The 16,385-nt window shown below is 47.6% G+C and overlaps 1 protein-coding gene and 1 long non-coding RNA gene across 2 annotated transcripts in view; one reads left to right on the plus strand and one right to left on the minus strand.

Annotated features, from left to right (window-relative positions):
- Positions 1-16,385, minus strand: part of LOC149363753 (uncharacterized) — an 82,570-nt gene that overhangs the window by 9,249 nt on the left and 56,936 nt on the right. The gene's annotated exons all lie outside the window — the stretch shown is intronic.
- Positions 8,107-9,430, plus strand: LOC149363754 (uncharacterized). The gene has a single exon (XM_089569981.1). It carries the CDS (start codon positions 8,219-8,221, stop codon positions 9,428-9,430), a length of 1,212 nt encoding a protein of 403 aa, XP_089426107.1. The 5' UTR covers positions 8,107-8,218.

The following is a 16,385-nucleotide window of genomic DNA, read 5'->3' on the forward strand; positions in this document are numbered from 1 at the left end:
GGACGTTGCTTCGAAGAACCTCACAGGTGATTAGTGTTACAAGTGTGTCTTAGTGTGCAGGACCGGGCTCAATGGACAAACGTGCTTTCACTGTTATTATACAAGTGTTCTTTAGTAATTTTACTGGCCTACTAGCGAAAACAAATTCTTAAATTACAGATGAAAAATACTGCACACCGAAACGAAGGTTTGAGACCAGAGAATAACTAGGACTGACTGGCGCGAAACAATTAACAAGGAAGTAGTACGCTCGGCGAAAACCGCTGTGGAGTCAACAGAGCCGTACATATGCGTCGTCTAATAGGAATAAACAAAGACCGGAGCAAAAAAATATGCATGAAAAGGAAGGAAAATTATAGAGAAGCATACGCACATACGCCCTATTGAAATCACAATAAATAAAAGAAAACCACCTTGCGTCAGCACTTCCACGTGTTACCCCTGTTGTTCTCAACCAATGTGGGAGGTGTTACTGTTTCAAAGTCGAGTGAACTTTACGGATAATCACTTGGGAGCGATATTTGTCCACGCGAAGACAGCATCTTGATAACTTAAGCGTTAAATTTTGCCTCTGCACAGCAACTCATATCAATTGCCTCTGTAAGAACAAAATAAATCTCTCTACTAATTTTCTCTCGTGATAGAAACTTCCATTCGCGCCATATTCAATCGGGAATTTACCACTGGAAGGCTACAAAGCAATTATTTCATATACAACATGCAATATGTATCTTTGCTTATATTTCTAATTACAGCTTGCAGTAAATGAAAATAATCCACTTCAGGACATCCAGGCCAAACTGGCTGAGTCGCTAGAGAGGCGAGAGAGTATGTAGTTGCCGACTGTGTTTCTTTTTTTTTTTTCGTGCGTATACAGAAAATTTCATCCAGAGAGTAAATAACAGGCGAAAGCTCTCTGGAAAGCCCAAGGGAAAATTTTAAGCAGTACCATTGGTCGTATATGCGCGCCGTAGCAACAAAGAAAGGTAAATGAAAAACACCAGCGCCTGGAATCCGGTATGAATTTTTCAAGAACGCAGGACAAAAAAAAAAAAAAACATCCGCGTGACGCGCCGACATGTTGTCCAGCATCTCATTTTGTAAATGGCGAGGGTTCCAGCACAGAGTCGTGCGATGTTGCTATCATTGTTGTGAATATAATGGAGTCTCGATTCCGCTTCCTGAGATGGCCCACTCTTTCGGAGACGCGCTGGTCTCAACGGGAACCCTACCGACCTGTGCATATCGTGAATAAAACATTTCAGTTTTTTTTTTTTTTCAGTGCTCCTGCCTCACTGTATTTACGTTATCATAGAGGGCGTGCAAAACCTAAGTAGCAGCAAGAGTGCAAACTTCGTCTCTTTTCTTCTGCGCAGCGCGTACTTTTTTCTTCAACATGTTTCTCTTTATACTTACAAACCAACACGTTCAAAGTTTACATGTCCAAAATTCTTGGACAAACATTTTGAAACTTGAAAAACTGTGGGTTACTCTTATGGAAATATTGAAGGTAATGGTACATTCTTTGATATACGAGGTCTGTTAAAAAAGTATCCAACTTTTTTTTTTTTTTTGCGAACACCTAAAGGATATGAAACAAGCGCGCTTGCATCAGCCGACCAGAACCTTCGTGCGCATGCACGAATTTTTTCCGGCCTGCCGATAGCGTCAGTCGCTGGGACGCAGCGTTTGAGTGAGACAGTGCGCAGTGGTCTCGTCGGTTTTTTATTACAAGGAAAATGGCGGAGCGACAGGAGCAGCGCTACTGCATCAAATTTTGCCAGAAACGGGATGACAACCAAGTGGAAACTGTCGGAATATTCAGTGCGGCTTTCGGCTAATATGCTATGAGCAGCACACAAATTAAACAGTAGTACCACTGGTTTAAAAATGGCCGCACATCGGCGGATACAGAGCCACGCTCCGGTCGGCCATCATTATGCCGAAATGACCAGGTCATTGCCGAAGTGAACGCTCTTGTGATACGGGACCGTCGTGTGACTATCCGAGAAATTGTGGAAGAGGTGGACATCAGCAATTTTTCTACACATTCCATTATCCCCGAAGATTTGGCCATAGAGAGAGTTGCGGCGAAATTCGTGCCGAAGCTGCTCACGGCGGAGCAAAAAACAGCTTCGTGTTGAAGTCTCGCAGGACATGCTAGATTCCACAAACAGTGACCCCGACTTCATAAACACCATAATCACTGGTGAAGAGACTTGGGTGTACGGGTACGACCCGGAAACCAAATCCCAGTCGTCATAGTGGAAGCATTTCATTTCACTGAGACCAAAGAAGGCCCGCCAAGTGCGCAGCACTGTCAAAGTGATGCTGACAGCTTTCTTTGACTCCCTCTGTGTGGCACACCACGAGTACGCACCCCACAGGGTCCAACAATGGCCAAAGTGTACTATAGGGACGTCTTCTGTCGCCTACGTGGTGCTGTGCGGCGCAAGAGACCGGAGTTGAGGTCAACAGGAAATTGGCGTATCCATCACGACAGTGCTCTTCCACATTCCTCGCACTTGATTCAGATTTTGTGGCGAAAAACCAGACTCCTGTAGTTCAACAGACTCCTTACTCTCCTGATATGGCCCCCTGCGACGTCTGGCTGTTTCCCAAAGTCAAGAGGACATTGAAAGGAGCGCGATTTCAGACAAGAGAGGACATTACGGCTGCAACGACAGCTGAGCGAAAGTCCACTCCGAAAGAGGCCTTTTCGGAATACTTCCAGCAATGGCAGCACCGCTGGGAGAACTGCGTGGAGTCCTAAGGAGACTACTTTGAAGGTGATTAGGTTTTCAACGCTCCCGTTATGCCAGTTTTTTTTCTTCGGCCAAAGGTCGGATACTTTTCTAACAGACCTCGTATAGCAAAATCTTTCCGCTAAAGTGTTTCCATCGATCCCATCAAACAGTCAAGACTGCCATAGAAAAGTAATGGAGAACGCTTTCTACATAGAAAAAACGTTATTAAAAAAAAAACGAAGTAATACTGGCGTCGGCTGATCTGCGGATATATTGATTGTTACAGCGAAGTCTTACATTATATAAAAAAAATTGCGTCCATAACCGGTATCGCTCTCAAAAATTCTTTTGTCCAGAATTATCGGGTATGCTTTTTTCTTCCAGTTTTTTTTAGTGTTCTGCTTATTTTTGCATGTTGAAGAGGGGTGCGGATGAAGCGGTTCAATAACAATGAAGGAACGGTAAACAAAAGCATCAAGTGTAATTTCGGCACAGAGAGAAACCAGAATGAAAGAGTAATATTATTACCGGAAGTGTTCCAAAGTCTAATAATCTGCGCCGAGCAAACGGATATCAGAAGCCGCATTCTGCAACGATTCGATTCTTTTCCCTTCCTTCGCTCCTCTCTGATTATTTGCAGTTTCCTAGTGACGTAGGTCATGGCGGAAGACAGCAGTCGCAGGGGACCAACAGAAACGGGAACGAAATGGCTCGTTACAAAATACGGTACAAGCTAGACTGTCCTTCTGAAACAAGCACTGAAAGTGCAAAAATTGCGAGGACACTTTGGCAACTAAAGCGTTGAAAGGCGAAAGCCGAGGACTCTATGCCGTGACAACTTCCGGTGGATGTGACGTCATACCTTCCCGTGGCTCTATCGATACCAAAATTATACATCTTTCGGGATCTTAAGTGTTAATTACGCTTAACTACACATTTTCCCATATAATTTGACAAGAATTCGACCTTTTTCCGACCATTCTGTGAAAATATTTACTATGCCGTGACCACCTCTGTTGGATGTGACGTCACACCATTCCCGTGGCTCTATCGACGTCCGCGCTATTTTGAGGCAATGTATACATTTATGCCTATAATTAATTAACTAATTACTCTACAGTCATCAAACTTGGCTTCTAGGTTCATTTTTTCCTCCTCTATTTAAGCAATCATTTAAAAGCTTTCGCCTTAAAAATCACCATTATTCTTCTTAACAGTATAATTCGAAGGAATACATAATAATAATAAGGTCATGGTTGTAGCAAGAAGCTTCTCGAGATGTTGCTGTGCCGTAACATTGGTTCATCCCCAACTGTCCCCAATCAAGGTCTCTGAATACCTTTTGTAAAGAGGCTATTGCTTCTGTTCCTCAATTTAGGATTTTCTTTGGATGAAATATCTATTTGCATTGCTGTGTCGCTGTCAAGTAGACGGTGAGCGGACGCTGCCAGGCCTTATTTTTGGGCTTCTTGTCAACTCTCCGCAAGATCACGGTCTGTAGATGTTGACGTCGAAATAAATTTGAATAAAAAAAGCAGCACTTGCCAAGGTCAGTGGTTTCTCCATCGAAGGACACGGTTTTCTATCTATTCACCTTTGTATAGCATGGCTAATGAACAATGAACCCTTTGTCTGTGGCCGCGCAGGCCTTCCATCAACGCACAAGGTGGTATGAATATTTAACCAGCCCTTCAGAAAGAAAATGGCTAAAATAAAAGGCAAGTCAATCACTCCTGGAAAGGATGTGTAATTAACGTTAATGAACACCGCGTCATGACATGTTTCGTGCACGCAAGGACATGGTTGGGTCAAGGTTGGCACGTGCTTTAAAACAACTGTACTTAAATGCATAAAGTGCCGAGCACGCCGCTTATAAAGGGCTTGATATGAGGCAACCAAGAAGAAATTTTATGCACAGCAGTGGCATTCGATGACACGCGCTTAACAAGTTATCCATTCGAAGGCGCGCTTCTCTATAGCCTAGCGGTCTCCGTGTAACATCTCGAAAGTAAAGCATCTCGAAAGAGAGTACAAAAAAAGCAGAAGCCTTGAGTTCATCCTGCCAGTGTAACTGAAAGAGGAACTCCGTACCATTTAGTTACTTGAGTTCTTTTATAATTCAAAGAGAAGCGACCAATGCGTAAAAAGACTACGCTTAGGGAGGCAGCTAGCAATATGGAATCACCAAAAACAGAGGTACGGAGTAAAGACACAGCAATAACAAGAACAAACATGAGCAGAAGGCCCAGCGGCCGGTCTTTTACATGCGTGAGTGTGGGACCGCGGCGCCATCCTTGGGGACGGCGCGGCAGCAGTTTTTCCGCCCAAAGCCCTTCTCGCCCTGGAGCTCCCCTCTTGCTCTAAGCGGCCCTCTCTCAAAGCCCCTAACAGATCACGTATGAGTCTCGTTAAATCTCGTACGGTGCCCGGATGCTCTCGTTTCAGCTCCCGGATGTGTGGAGTTCAGTGCCCGAATGAGTGGAATTCAGTGCCCGGATGAGTGGAATTCAGTGCCCGGATGTTGGCTGTCGGTCTCGGCGTGACGTCACCACACTGCCGACAACGGGAGCTAAAAGCATTTCATGCTTAAAAAGTAACAGCGTGCAAAGCCAGCATCGTTGTCTTCGTAGAAAAGGGTGTTCACAGTTAAACAGATAACACACAGCACACGATGCGGAATTGTGCGACAACAATCTAGAAAAAAACCTAATGCATCTATCCAATCAATCGCAACAATAAAATTATAGCAACTATAAAAAATTCAAGCTGCTCCTGTTAGTTCGTAGTTAGCAGGCATTTTGCAGCGAAAGAGGATCACACATGCAGGAGAGGATACACAGGACCGATTATGCCAGCAACTATAACAACTGCGACCTATTCCTCGCTGGGCGAACTGTGCAGAAAAATGGACTCAAAAATGTTTATTCAGTGATTTTTCTCTGCAATAAATCTCTATCGCCGTATGCGCTTAACTAACCTCGCATTAAGGCAGCCCTCGACATTCACGCCGACATTAATATTAGGCAGACGACGGGTGCTAGGCTATGCAAAACACGTTAGCAGGACTGTGTCAGACATGTATTTGGCCCTTAGTGACGCGCACCAGGATTAATGATGAATAATAAACAGCAGGCTTGAAGCACGAAAAGTTACTTCGAGGTCATCGTACGCAGTATCTGTTTCGCGCCTAAAATTTGTAAAATATTTTTTCGAGCAAACTTACGTGAGGTTAACCCGCACGGGCAGCGCGTCACTAACTTCCCATCCATATTCCCACTGTGTTAATGTTGCCCGTTAAAATTTAAACTGAGCTGGCGGAGCCCGTAAGACTCAGAGGAAAATGAAAGTGTCAGTGTAGGAGTGCCCTGAAAGAAAAGAAAGAACCCGTTAATTAATGCTTTACCAAAGGAAGACGCCTTATTTGCAGCCTCATTCTTCCTTCATGGCGGTTTATTCGCGGTCATTGTTCTCGTAACAACCAACCGGTGCCTGAGGAGGTGACGCCGTTGTAACGTCCCTCGTCTAAACATCCCGCCCGCCAACCCCTCTTCGCCACTGTTTGCGGCACTGAAAAGCTTCAAAGGGAATCAACGTGCTACTCCATCGGAGATACATAGAAAGCATTTATTTGTGCACGGGCTTTATGAAGACTATGCGAATGCTGATTGCGACATTGCTTCAAAGACCGGTACGAGTGAACTATGCACTGCACGATTACGCTGAGCTGGGCAAGTTGGAGAGGATGCAGCGTAGAATATTCAGCGCAACAAAGGGACGAGTACAAAGGAAGAAGACACAGGCTAGCGCATGCCGGTGTCTTCCTTTGAACCCGTCTCTTCATTGCGCTGAATTATCCAAGATGAACTATGTACACCCGGAGTCAAAACATTATTTAACGTGACTTTCGAGGAAAAGTGGAATTTCTTTGCATTCATGGCGCACTTTTTTAAGAATTAATAGTACATGCCTATTCTGACTCAAAGAATTAGATGCCAGTTCTAGCTATCGAGAAAATCGGCCATGGAGGTGAGGTTTGTCGCTGATATTAATGTTCCATAAACTTTATATAGCTGATGCACTGAAACTCAGTCACTCGAGAAGCCCTTTTGACATCCGATACAAAAGCGCCCTATGGGCGCCTATGAAAAAAGCTATGTCCATCTATGGCCTTTCATGAGCGTCTACATAAACCCAAAGCCGGGCTTATTGCTAGCCACTGAAAAATCTATGCCACTAGAGCAATAGCTTCGGATTCGTGCAACTAATTTTGGCTGTCAGTAGAAAAATGTATCCGCCTTAAAATACAGCTATATATGGCCCTAGGAAAGGTATATAGCTATTTCAGCCAATTATCTATATCTGGCCATACGACATTTTTGTATGACATTCGTAACGCAAAAATGTTCAGCTAGCGGTGAGGCGGAAAAAATAATAAGAAGAATAAGAAAATAAGGCTGTGGTAAGTTCTTGCTGTTATTTTTGAGATGTCTTATCGTTCAATTCTGTATAATTTCTCAATCAGTTGATTTCCTCTTGTCGTCTTCTCCATGAAGCTGCCTGCACCTATGAGCGTGATCTGTTCTTCAGAAACGTATGGAGAAGTGAGCAATGTCAAACTTACCGTCTCTATTTATCCCGCATTTTCACTTACGTTAAGCTCAAATGTATCGCGCGATAGATTAGCAGGGAGTAAACTCTTTACATGTCGTTCTTTAGAGCTTGCAAGCATCGTTTTTCATGACCCAAAAATTGAAAAGATTTTGCCTCATACAGCTTATTGGTTTATAACCTACATCGTAGTATATACCGAACGTACGCAGCATGAAAAAATGAACAAGTGCTAGCACGCGCACGAAATTCTTGTAGTGAACATTTTTCTGATTTCCTGACAGCTCTGTGATTAAAGATTAAATAAAATATATCGCTAACTTTCAGTGACAAAGATATCATGAGCATGGCTGGAACTCCTCATTCGAATTGCAACATTGCACTAACACTCAGGGAATTCAGTTGCACGAAAAAAAAAAGTAATGGTTGTTTCAAACAACAAGCCGCGCAGTTTAATGTTAGAATAAGCTCACTGTGGGCAGAAGTTAAGAGATTGATTTGAGACGTGCAAAAATGAGTGATGAATACGTAATGAAGGAATAAAGCAACAACTAGGCAGTAAGGAATTAGTGAAGAAACTAGAGAAGAATTAGGTGCATCTTTGTGTGGAAGCTTTGATGTTCATATTGTTACGGTGCATAGTTGCTAGGCAAAGACGACGTTGTTTTGGGACGTTCGGCAGTGGACGACGACGAGGACGTGGCAGTTTGTGCTGGAGTGATTTAGCTCGGTGTGGTTTCTGACTGTGGCCTGTCCCGTCTGCCGCTGGGCTAACCCCCCGTAATATTTGGTGGAGGTGCGGGGTATCACACCGGGACCCTGCCCTGGACCTCCGCAGCGGTCGTCAGCTTCGAGCCATCACTATGCCGTCCAACCAACCTCCGGCCGCAGCATCACCACCAGCGCCGACCGTTGTCGTGGCGCAGCCTCGCGACCCGGGCACCTTTTGTGGCACCGATGACGTCGATGTCGAGGATTGGCTCGCCATGTATGAGCGAGTCAGCAAGCACAACCGCTGGGACGCGACGCTCATGCTTGCTAACGTTATTTTCTACCTGGCGGGCACGGCGCGCGTCTGGTTTGAGACGCATGAGGAAGACCTCACCTCTTGGGACAACTGCAAAGAAAAGCTCAGAGACTTATTTGGCAAACCAATTGGACGCAAGCTGGGTGCTAAAAAAGACCTTGCTTCTCGAGCACAGTCGTCTACTGAGTCATACATCTCATACATCCAGGACGTCCTCGCTCTGTGCCGAAAAGTAGACAGCGCCATGCCAGAGACCGACAAGGTGGGCCACATCCTGAAGGGGATTGCTGATGATGCATTCAACCTTCTTCTTTGTAAAGATTGTGCAACGGTTGACTCCGTCCTCCAGGTATGCCGGCAATTCGAGCAGGCAAAACATCGCCGTATTGCTTCTCGTTTTGATCGCCTTCCGAACACCGCGGCGACATCCTCCTGCGAAGACCTGCCAACACTGCGACAACCATCCCATCCTGCCAATTTAACTAGAATCGTCCGCAGAGAACTGGAAGCTATGACTCCCGTCACCTTCGCCCCTCAACCGGCCGACTCTACGATTGCGCTGATCCAGGCCGTCGTTCGCCAGGAGTTTGCGAACGTGGGCCTCAATTCTGGCCTGCCGTCTGCGTCGCGCTGTTTGCTAAACACCGCTCCACTGGTTGCTGCTGCTTCACCGACTCCGACCGTACTACCACGTTACCGCTACCGGAATCCTGCGGATTGGCGCACCCCGGACGACCGCCCAATCTGCTTCACCTGTTCGCGTGTCGGCCACATTTCCCGTCACTGCCGCAGCCGTTGGTTTTCACCACCTCACCTTCGTTCCACTTACGATCGTCGTGCGGACTACGGACCTAGTTCCAATTATGATCGCCGTGCCGGCTTCGAACCACGCCAGACGTCTTCCCGTGCTGAGTCTCCGCACGCTTTCGACACTTCGACCCCGCGAAGGTCCAGCCGCTCGCCTTCTCCTCAGATCCGCCGCTCCCGTTCTCCGCAATTTCGACGCCCGTCCACTCCACCCTTACCTGGCTCTCACTCGGAAAACTAACCAATGCAGCTCCCGGAGGTGATGCTGCATTGATGACCCGGCCCGCAAATCCTCTCCTGACCCTCGCTCCTCGCTGCAACCTTCTCGATATCTGCGTGGACGGTGCACCAGTTACCGCTCTTATTGACACTGGCGCCCAAATATCTGTCCTGAGCTCCTCGTTTCGCCGTCGTCTGAAGAAGGTTGTGACACCTGCCGTTTCCTCAACCGTTCGCGTCGCCGACGGAAGTGCTGCTGCCGTTGTTGGACTGTGCACTGCGCGTGTTTCCATTGCTGGTCGTACAACCCTGTCGCGTTCACTGTCCTCGACCATTGCCCCCACGATGTGATCCTCGGCATCGACTTTTGAACGACGCACGCGGCTCTAATTGATTGCGCCACTGGCCTTCTTCGTTTAGACTTGCCGCTCTGCTCCGAAAGCGCCGATACCAAGCCGCCTCGCTTACGTGCCGCTGAATTTACTCGCTTGCCGCGTGACGCTGCAGTCTATGTCCCTATGTCCCCGTTACCCGCCGTTCCTGATGGTGTCTACGTCACGTACCCAATCAAGGACGTTGTCCTCCAGCGTAACGTCATCCTTCCACACACAGTCCTGACCGTCACCGGCAACCGCACCTACCTTCCGATTCTGAACTTCAGTCTCTCCCCCCAAGTTTTACCCTGTGGCATCGCACTCGCTGAACTGATTCCATTGGCCGAATGTACAGTTTCTGCTCTAACAGCTGAGCCTAACGCTGGTCTCCATGCCCTTCCCCGCTCGGCCGCTTCACGCCCGGACCCAGCTTTTGCAATGATCGCGGCGGATTTGCCACCTGACCACGCTAACGCCCTCAGCGCCCTTTTAGCTTCCTACAGTGATGTCTTCGATTTCGGGAATCGTCCTATTGGCCAAACTTCTGTCGTGACCCATCGCATCAATATGGGCGATGCCAGCCCGATACACAGAAGGCCCTATCGTGTCTCTCTTCCTGAGCGCCATGTCATCCAAACAGAGGTGGACAAGATGCTGGCGAACAACATTATCGAGCCTTCTAGCAGCCCTTGGGCATCCCCTGTGGTGTTGATCAAAAAGAAAGATGGCAGCTGGCGCTTCCGTGTCGACTATCGTCATCTTAAGTAACGAAGAAAGACGTCTATCCTCTTCCGAGAATTGATGACGCCCTCGACTGTCTACATGGTGCCAGCTACTTTTCTTCTATTGATCTCCGTTCAGGCTACTGGCAAATCGATGTTGACGAACGGGATCGTGAGAAGACTGCCTTTATCACCCCCGATGGCCTGTACCAATTCAAAGTTATGCCTTTCGGTCTCTTCAACGCTCCTGCCACCTTCGAGCGCATGATGGACTCGCTTCTGCGTGGCTTCAAAGGGACAACGTGCTTGTGTTACCTAGATGACGTTGTCGTTTTCTCCTCAACGTTCGAAAGCCACATACGCCGTCTTGCTACTATCCTTGCGGTCTTCCGTCGCGCTGGTCTCCAACTGAACTCCAAGAAGTGCACCTTTGGCCAGCGCCAAATTAAGGTCCTCGGCCACTTGGTTGATGCGTCTGGTGTGAAGCCCGACCCTGACAAAGTTCGTGCCGTTCGTGAGTTCCCTACTCCCCGTTCCTCGAGCGATGTGCGCAGTTTCCTCGGGCTCTGCTCGTATTTTCGCCGGTTTATCCCGAACTTCGCCGACACGCCCCGTCCCCTTACCACCCTCCTGAAGAATGATGTCCCTTTCTCCTGAGGCCTTGACCAAGCTCGCTCCTTCACGGCACTTGTTGCGGCCCTCACTGCTCCACCTGTGCTGGCCCATTTCGACCCATCTGCGCCAACGGAACTTCGCACAGACGCCAGTGGCCATGGTATTGGCGCCATTCTTGCGCAGCGCCAACACGAGCACTTTCGTGTGATTGCTTACGCCAGCCGCCTGCTCTCTCCTTCCGAACGTAACTACTCCATTACGGAGCGGGAGTGCCTTGCTCTTGATTGGGCGATAATAAAATTCCGCCCTTATTTGTTTGGAAGGCCCTTCTGCGTAGTTACGGATCACCATGCTTTGTGTTGGCTGTCCTCCCTTAAAGACCCTACAGGCCGTTTGGGTCGCTGGGCCTTGCGTTTGCAAGAATACACATTTAGTGTTGTCTACAAATCCGGCCAGCTGCACCAAGACGCTGACTGTCTGTCCCGCCATCCTGTCGATCCCCGTGATTCCCACACCCGTGATACCGACGACTGTGTACTGTCCGTATCAGACTTTCTCAACATTGGTGACGAGCAGTGCCGTGATCCATCTCTGCGCCTCATAGTCGACCGCCTCCGCAGCGACCCTTCCGATCCTGCTCTACGAATGTTCTTGCTGCATCACGATATTTTGTACCGGCGCAATATGCACCCAGATGGCGCCGACCTCTTGCTCGTCGTCCCGACCCATCTCCGCTCCACAGTACTTGCTCAACTTCATGACGCTCCTACTGCAGGGCACCTAGGCGTGTCACGCACGTACGACAGCGTGCGCAGGCGGTTCTTCTGGCCTGGCCTTTACCGCTCTGTCCGCGGTTATGTTGCTGCTTGTGATCAATGCCAGCGCCGGAAAACGCCCCCACTTCCACCCAGTGGCCAGCTTCAGCCCATCGACATCCCGACTGACCCATTTTTCCGTGTTGGTCTCGACCTGCTTGGTCCTTTTCCCCGATCAACATCCGGGAACAAGTGGATTGCCGTTGCGACCGACTACACTACCCGGTACGCTATCACGCGCGCTATCCCTACCAGCTGTGCCTCCGATGTCGCCGACTTTCTTCTCCATGACGTCGTCCTACTTCATGGCGCTCCTCGTCAACTGCTTACGGATCGCGGCCCCTGCTTTCTTTCTAAAGTGGTCCACGACCTTCTGCGCTCCTGCTCTACCCGCCACAAGTTCACGACGGCCTACCATCCTCAGACCAACGGCCTTACTGAGCGTCTTAACCGCACCCTGACGGACATGCTGTCTATGTATGTCTCAGACGACCATCGTGACTGGGACGTCAGTTTACCTTTCGTGACGTTCGCCTACAATTCCACGCGCCATGATACCACCGGCTACTCCCCCTTCTACCTGCTCTTTGGCCGCGACCCGTTGCTACCCTTCGACAGCCTCCTGCCTCACGACCCTTGTACCAGCAGTTACGCTTGTGACGCCATTGCCCGAGATGACGCCGCCCGCCAAATCGCTCGAGATCGCCTCGACTCTTCACAACACGCTCAAAAACGACGGTACGATCTTCATCACCCTGACGCCCATTACCCTCCCGACTCCCTCGTACTCCTCTGGCTCCCTGCGCGTCGTGTGGGCCTGTGTGAGAAGTTGCTGCCTCGTTACGTGGGTCCTTACCGCGTCTTGCGGCAACTGAGCAGTGTGACCTACGAGATCGCGCCCCTGCAACCCCACACTCCTCGTGCGGCCCCCTCCACACAGCTCGTACACGTCGCCCGTCTTAAGGGCACAGGGTAAGGTAAAATTAGAAAAAAAATCGTTTTTTTTTTTCTTTTGCAATTTGAGAAGGTCAGTTCTTTCTACACATGTTCCATTGTGGCACTTTCCTCAGAAAGCCATATCTTGGGCTGAAAAACGCTTTTTCCGAAACCAAGTCGTGCGCGGCCACGCCCCCTTTCCGGATACCCTCCGCGTTTATCGTCAATTTCTTCAACCAAAAAGTCCATCACCTGATTTCAAAGCTTTTCTGAAATCAGCTACATATACAAAGATTGTCTGGCAACTATTGTACAGCTGTCTTTTTTTTATCCCAGACAATCCTGAGACGCTGCGGACGTTTTTTTCATGTTTCTGCAACCTTTATGCAGCTGCTTCTGAGTGCTTTCCCTCCCGATGAGTATTGTTCTTTGTGCCGGTGTTGTTGATAAGTTGAGATGCCCAGGGCAAGGAAGGCCTTCGTCAGGCGTGAATTTCTCGGCAACCGTTACACTCATCCTGAAAAAGCAAAAGGAAGTCCGCGACCTAATGAGACGCCGAACGCGCCAGCTCTTGACATCGGAGCTTTCAAGATTTTCTGTGTGCTTCGAGGAAGAGGATGTGCTACAGAGCGGCAGCGAATATGCCTTAATGGATATGAATGGCATTTGTGCCGCAATTACACAGAGCTGTGTGTGTAGACAGTGCGGTGGAAGTGTTCAGCTTATCGAAATTGTGACAAAGCGCGCGCGTTTGTAAGGCGTCGGACGCTAAGGATGGCAGCACTGTACGCGACACTTTCATTTAATGAAGGTAGCATCGCACGGGCCAACGTTTTGAAGGCCTGTGGATTGAACCCAGGGCGCAACACTATCATGTGGCTGAGGGAAGCTGACCACAAGCGTATGTACTTTGTGGACCGAGCAACACGACAGCTCACAAAACAGGCCTGGCAAGCAAAACGACATGTTCAAAATCGCAAAAATGTGTGCGATAGTGACTACGAAGCAGGTGGCTGTTAAACCAGTGACTATGAATGTGTTTGTGCGAGCAAAATTTTCTTTTTCACGTCTTTTTTCACTTTAGGCTCAATTATCTCGAAATCGTGTTTTTTCCTGCAAAGGTACCATTATTTCCAATGCCTTTCAAAACAGACAGCTGAATTTTTTTTGCAACCATCTACATAAATCTTGGCAACTACTGAACTAGAATTAAGCAATTTCACTCATCAGTTTTTTTGTGATGAATTTTCAAATGTGCAAACAAAGCCGAAATTTATGCACTACAGGTAGAAATTAAATTAAAAATCAAATTTTCACCACATTTCAATTATTCTAGTTCAGTAAACAGTGCAAAGAAATTGGAACAAAATGATATATATATTACCTGGGTACTCCTATTAGTTGGTGAGAAACATGTACCTCAACATGGCCTAAAATGCATGGGAAGTATAGGGCTTACCCTGTGCCCTTAAGCCCTACCATCCAAACCAACCATCTTAGGACGCCCAGCGACTGTGCTTCCTTCCGCCCGGCGGAGGAGGGGGGGGGGGTAGTGTTACGTGGCATAGTTGCTAGGCAAAGACGACGTTGTTTTGGGACGTTCGGCAGTGGACGACGACGAGGACGTGGCAGTTTGTGCTGGAGTGATTTAGCTCGGTGTGGTTTCTGACTGTGGCCTGTCCCGTCTGCCGCTGGGCTAACCCCCCGTAATAATATATTGGCTTTGTACGAATATGGAGGGGAAAGCATCATTATCGTGGCTGGACTGAGCGACGAATTACATTTATTTTAAATGTACGCTTTCCTTTCAAGAACCAAGTACTACCTAGCCTAATATATTGTGGTGTAGCTCCAATGAGCCGCACCAGGAACACACACAAGTGCACACAGGTTACCTGTTATTCACTAGTTATCGCAGAAAAATCATTCGACATCTGCCGGTATTCTATACAAGCCGAACAAGTGTGCACATCTGCCTTGTCTTCCAGAGTGCCTTGACTGACTACTTGGTTATAAACGAAGCGCAGAACTTCGCAGTAAACACCGCCCTCAAAGAGACTAAGAACGCAAAAGCCATACTACTATTAGTAGGAAAAAATACCTTGATTAGCCTGGACGTCCTCTTAGAAGCCCTAATTATTTCCTGTTGTTTAAACCAACAAAGCTGGCGGTAATTGCTATCCGCATTCATCAAAAGTACTGGAGCCTTGGTTACAAAGCCTGTGCCCCCAAGGCACGGGGTAATTGAAAGTAGTACTTGCCGATGGGCACAGGCTATTAAAGAGGACATGAGATTTACTACAGGCTGCGTCGTCTGGCATGGTTTACTCTATAAACATTTCATGTCTAGCAATGAACATTCGTTTGAAAAAAGTCAATGAAGTTCAACAGAGCAGTGTGAAATATCGCCGTTCCTAGCAGGCGCCAGCGATCAGTCTTCTGAGCAAACGCACTTTTCTCAGAATAATGACTGGGTAATTCAAAGTTTTATAGTTGCGATTAGTTAGCAGCACCAATATTCGCGCCGAAGGCCGCCTGTTTGAAACGCAGTAACACGCAGCACTGAATTTTACTTTGCTAGGGAGCGTTGAAGCAACGGCACTGTAATGGTGTGACCTTTTGACTGCTTCGCGCGAATATTGGTGCTGCTAACTAATCGGAACTATAAAACTTTGAATTACCCAGTCATTATTCTGAGAAAAGTGCGTTTGCTCAGAAGACTGATCGCTGGCGCCTGCTAGGAACGGCGATATTTCACACTGCTCTGTTGAACTTCATTGACTTTTTTCAAACGAATGTTCATTGCTAGACATGAAATGTTTATAGAGTAAACCATGCCAGACGACGCAGCCTGTAGTAAATCTCATGTCCTCTTTAATAGCCTGTGCCCGTCGGCAAGTACTACTTTCAATTACCCCAGGAAGGGATTTTCGCAGGGTGAGCATACAGAAAATAGGTAAGTACAAATATTAAGAAAAAAAAATATGGTATTACTATTTCATCAAAACTATTCAGGTCGCTCTTTAAAAGCGCTTTAATTAAAACGCAGTCAAACTAACGCAGCTCAGCTTCGACGTAACAAGCCGTCGGCAAAGTTAATTTTGTCTGCACGGTGCACGACAACAGTACTAATTACGACTGAAAAAAAATAAACATAGTTAGGCTCGAAGTAAAACAACGAATCGCGCAGAGGTGATACTTTCTTAACAACCATAAATTTAAGGCTTCAAGTAAGTTTAAGCGGTGTTCGCTCTCAAGAATTTTTTTGTTCTTGTGCTCGTCAAGATGGAACTTCTCGACACATCGGCATCGAGACAAGCAGCTTGGCGGACGCTTTGTCACCATCGCGACATCTATTTTTTTCTTCATTTATCGCTCTCTTTAACTCCATCCGCGGTGGAGTCGGCAAGGGCCACAAAAAGAAACGAAGAAAATGCCTTAGGACTCTGTCATCATACGTTACGTACGAGTAGGAACAGCAGCAAGAAGTAAAAGTAAGCCCCCCCCCCCCCCTT

Source organism: Amblyomma mixtum, chromosome 2 (assembly GCF_055824585.1).
Source record: "Amblyomma mixtum isolate Tamu chromosome 2, ASM5582458v1, whole genome shotgun sequence".
In the NCBI taxonomy this organism is placed as follows: domain Eukaryota; kingdom Metazoa; phylum Arthropoda; class Arachnida; order Ixodida; family Ixodidae; genus Amblyomma; species Amblyomma mixtum.

Coding starts and splice junctions, on each gene's coding strand:
- LOC149363754 (XM_089569981.1), top strand. CDS start 8,219: ATGCCGTCCAACCAACCTCCGGCCGCAGCATCACCACCAGCGCCGACC.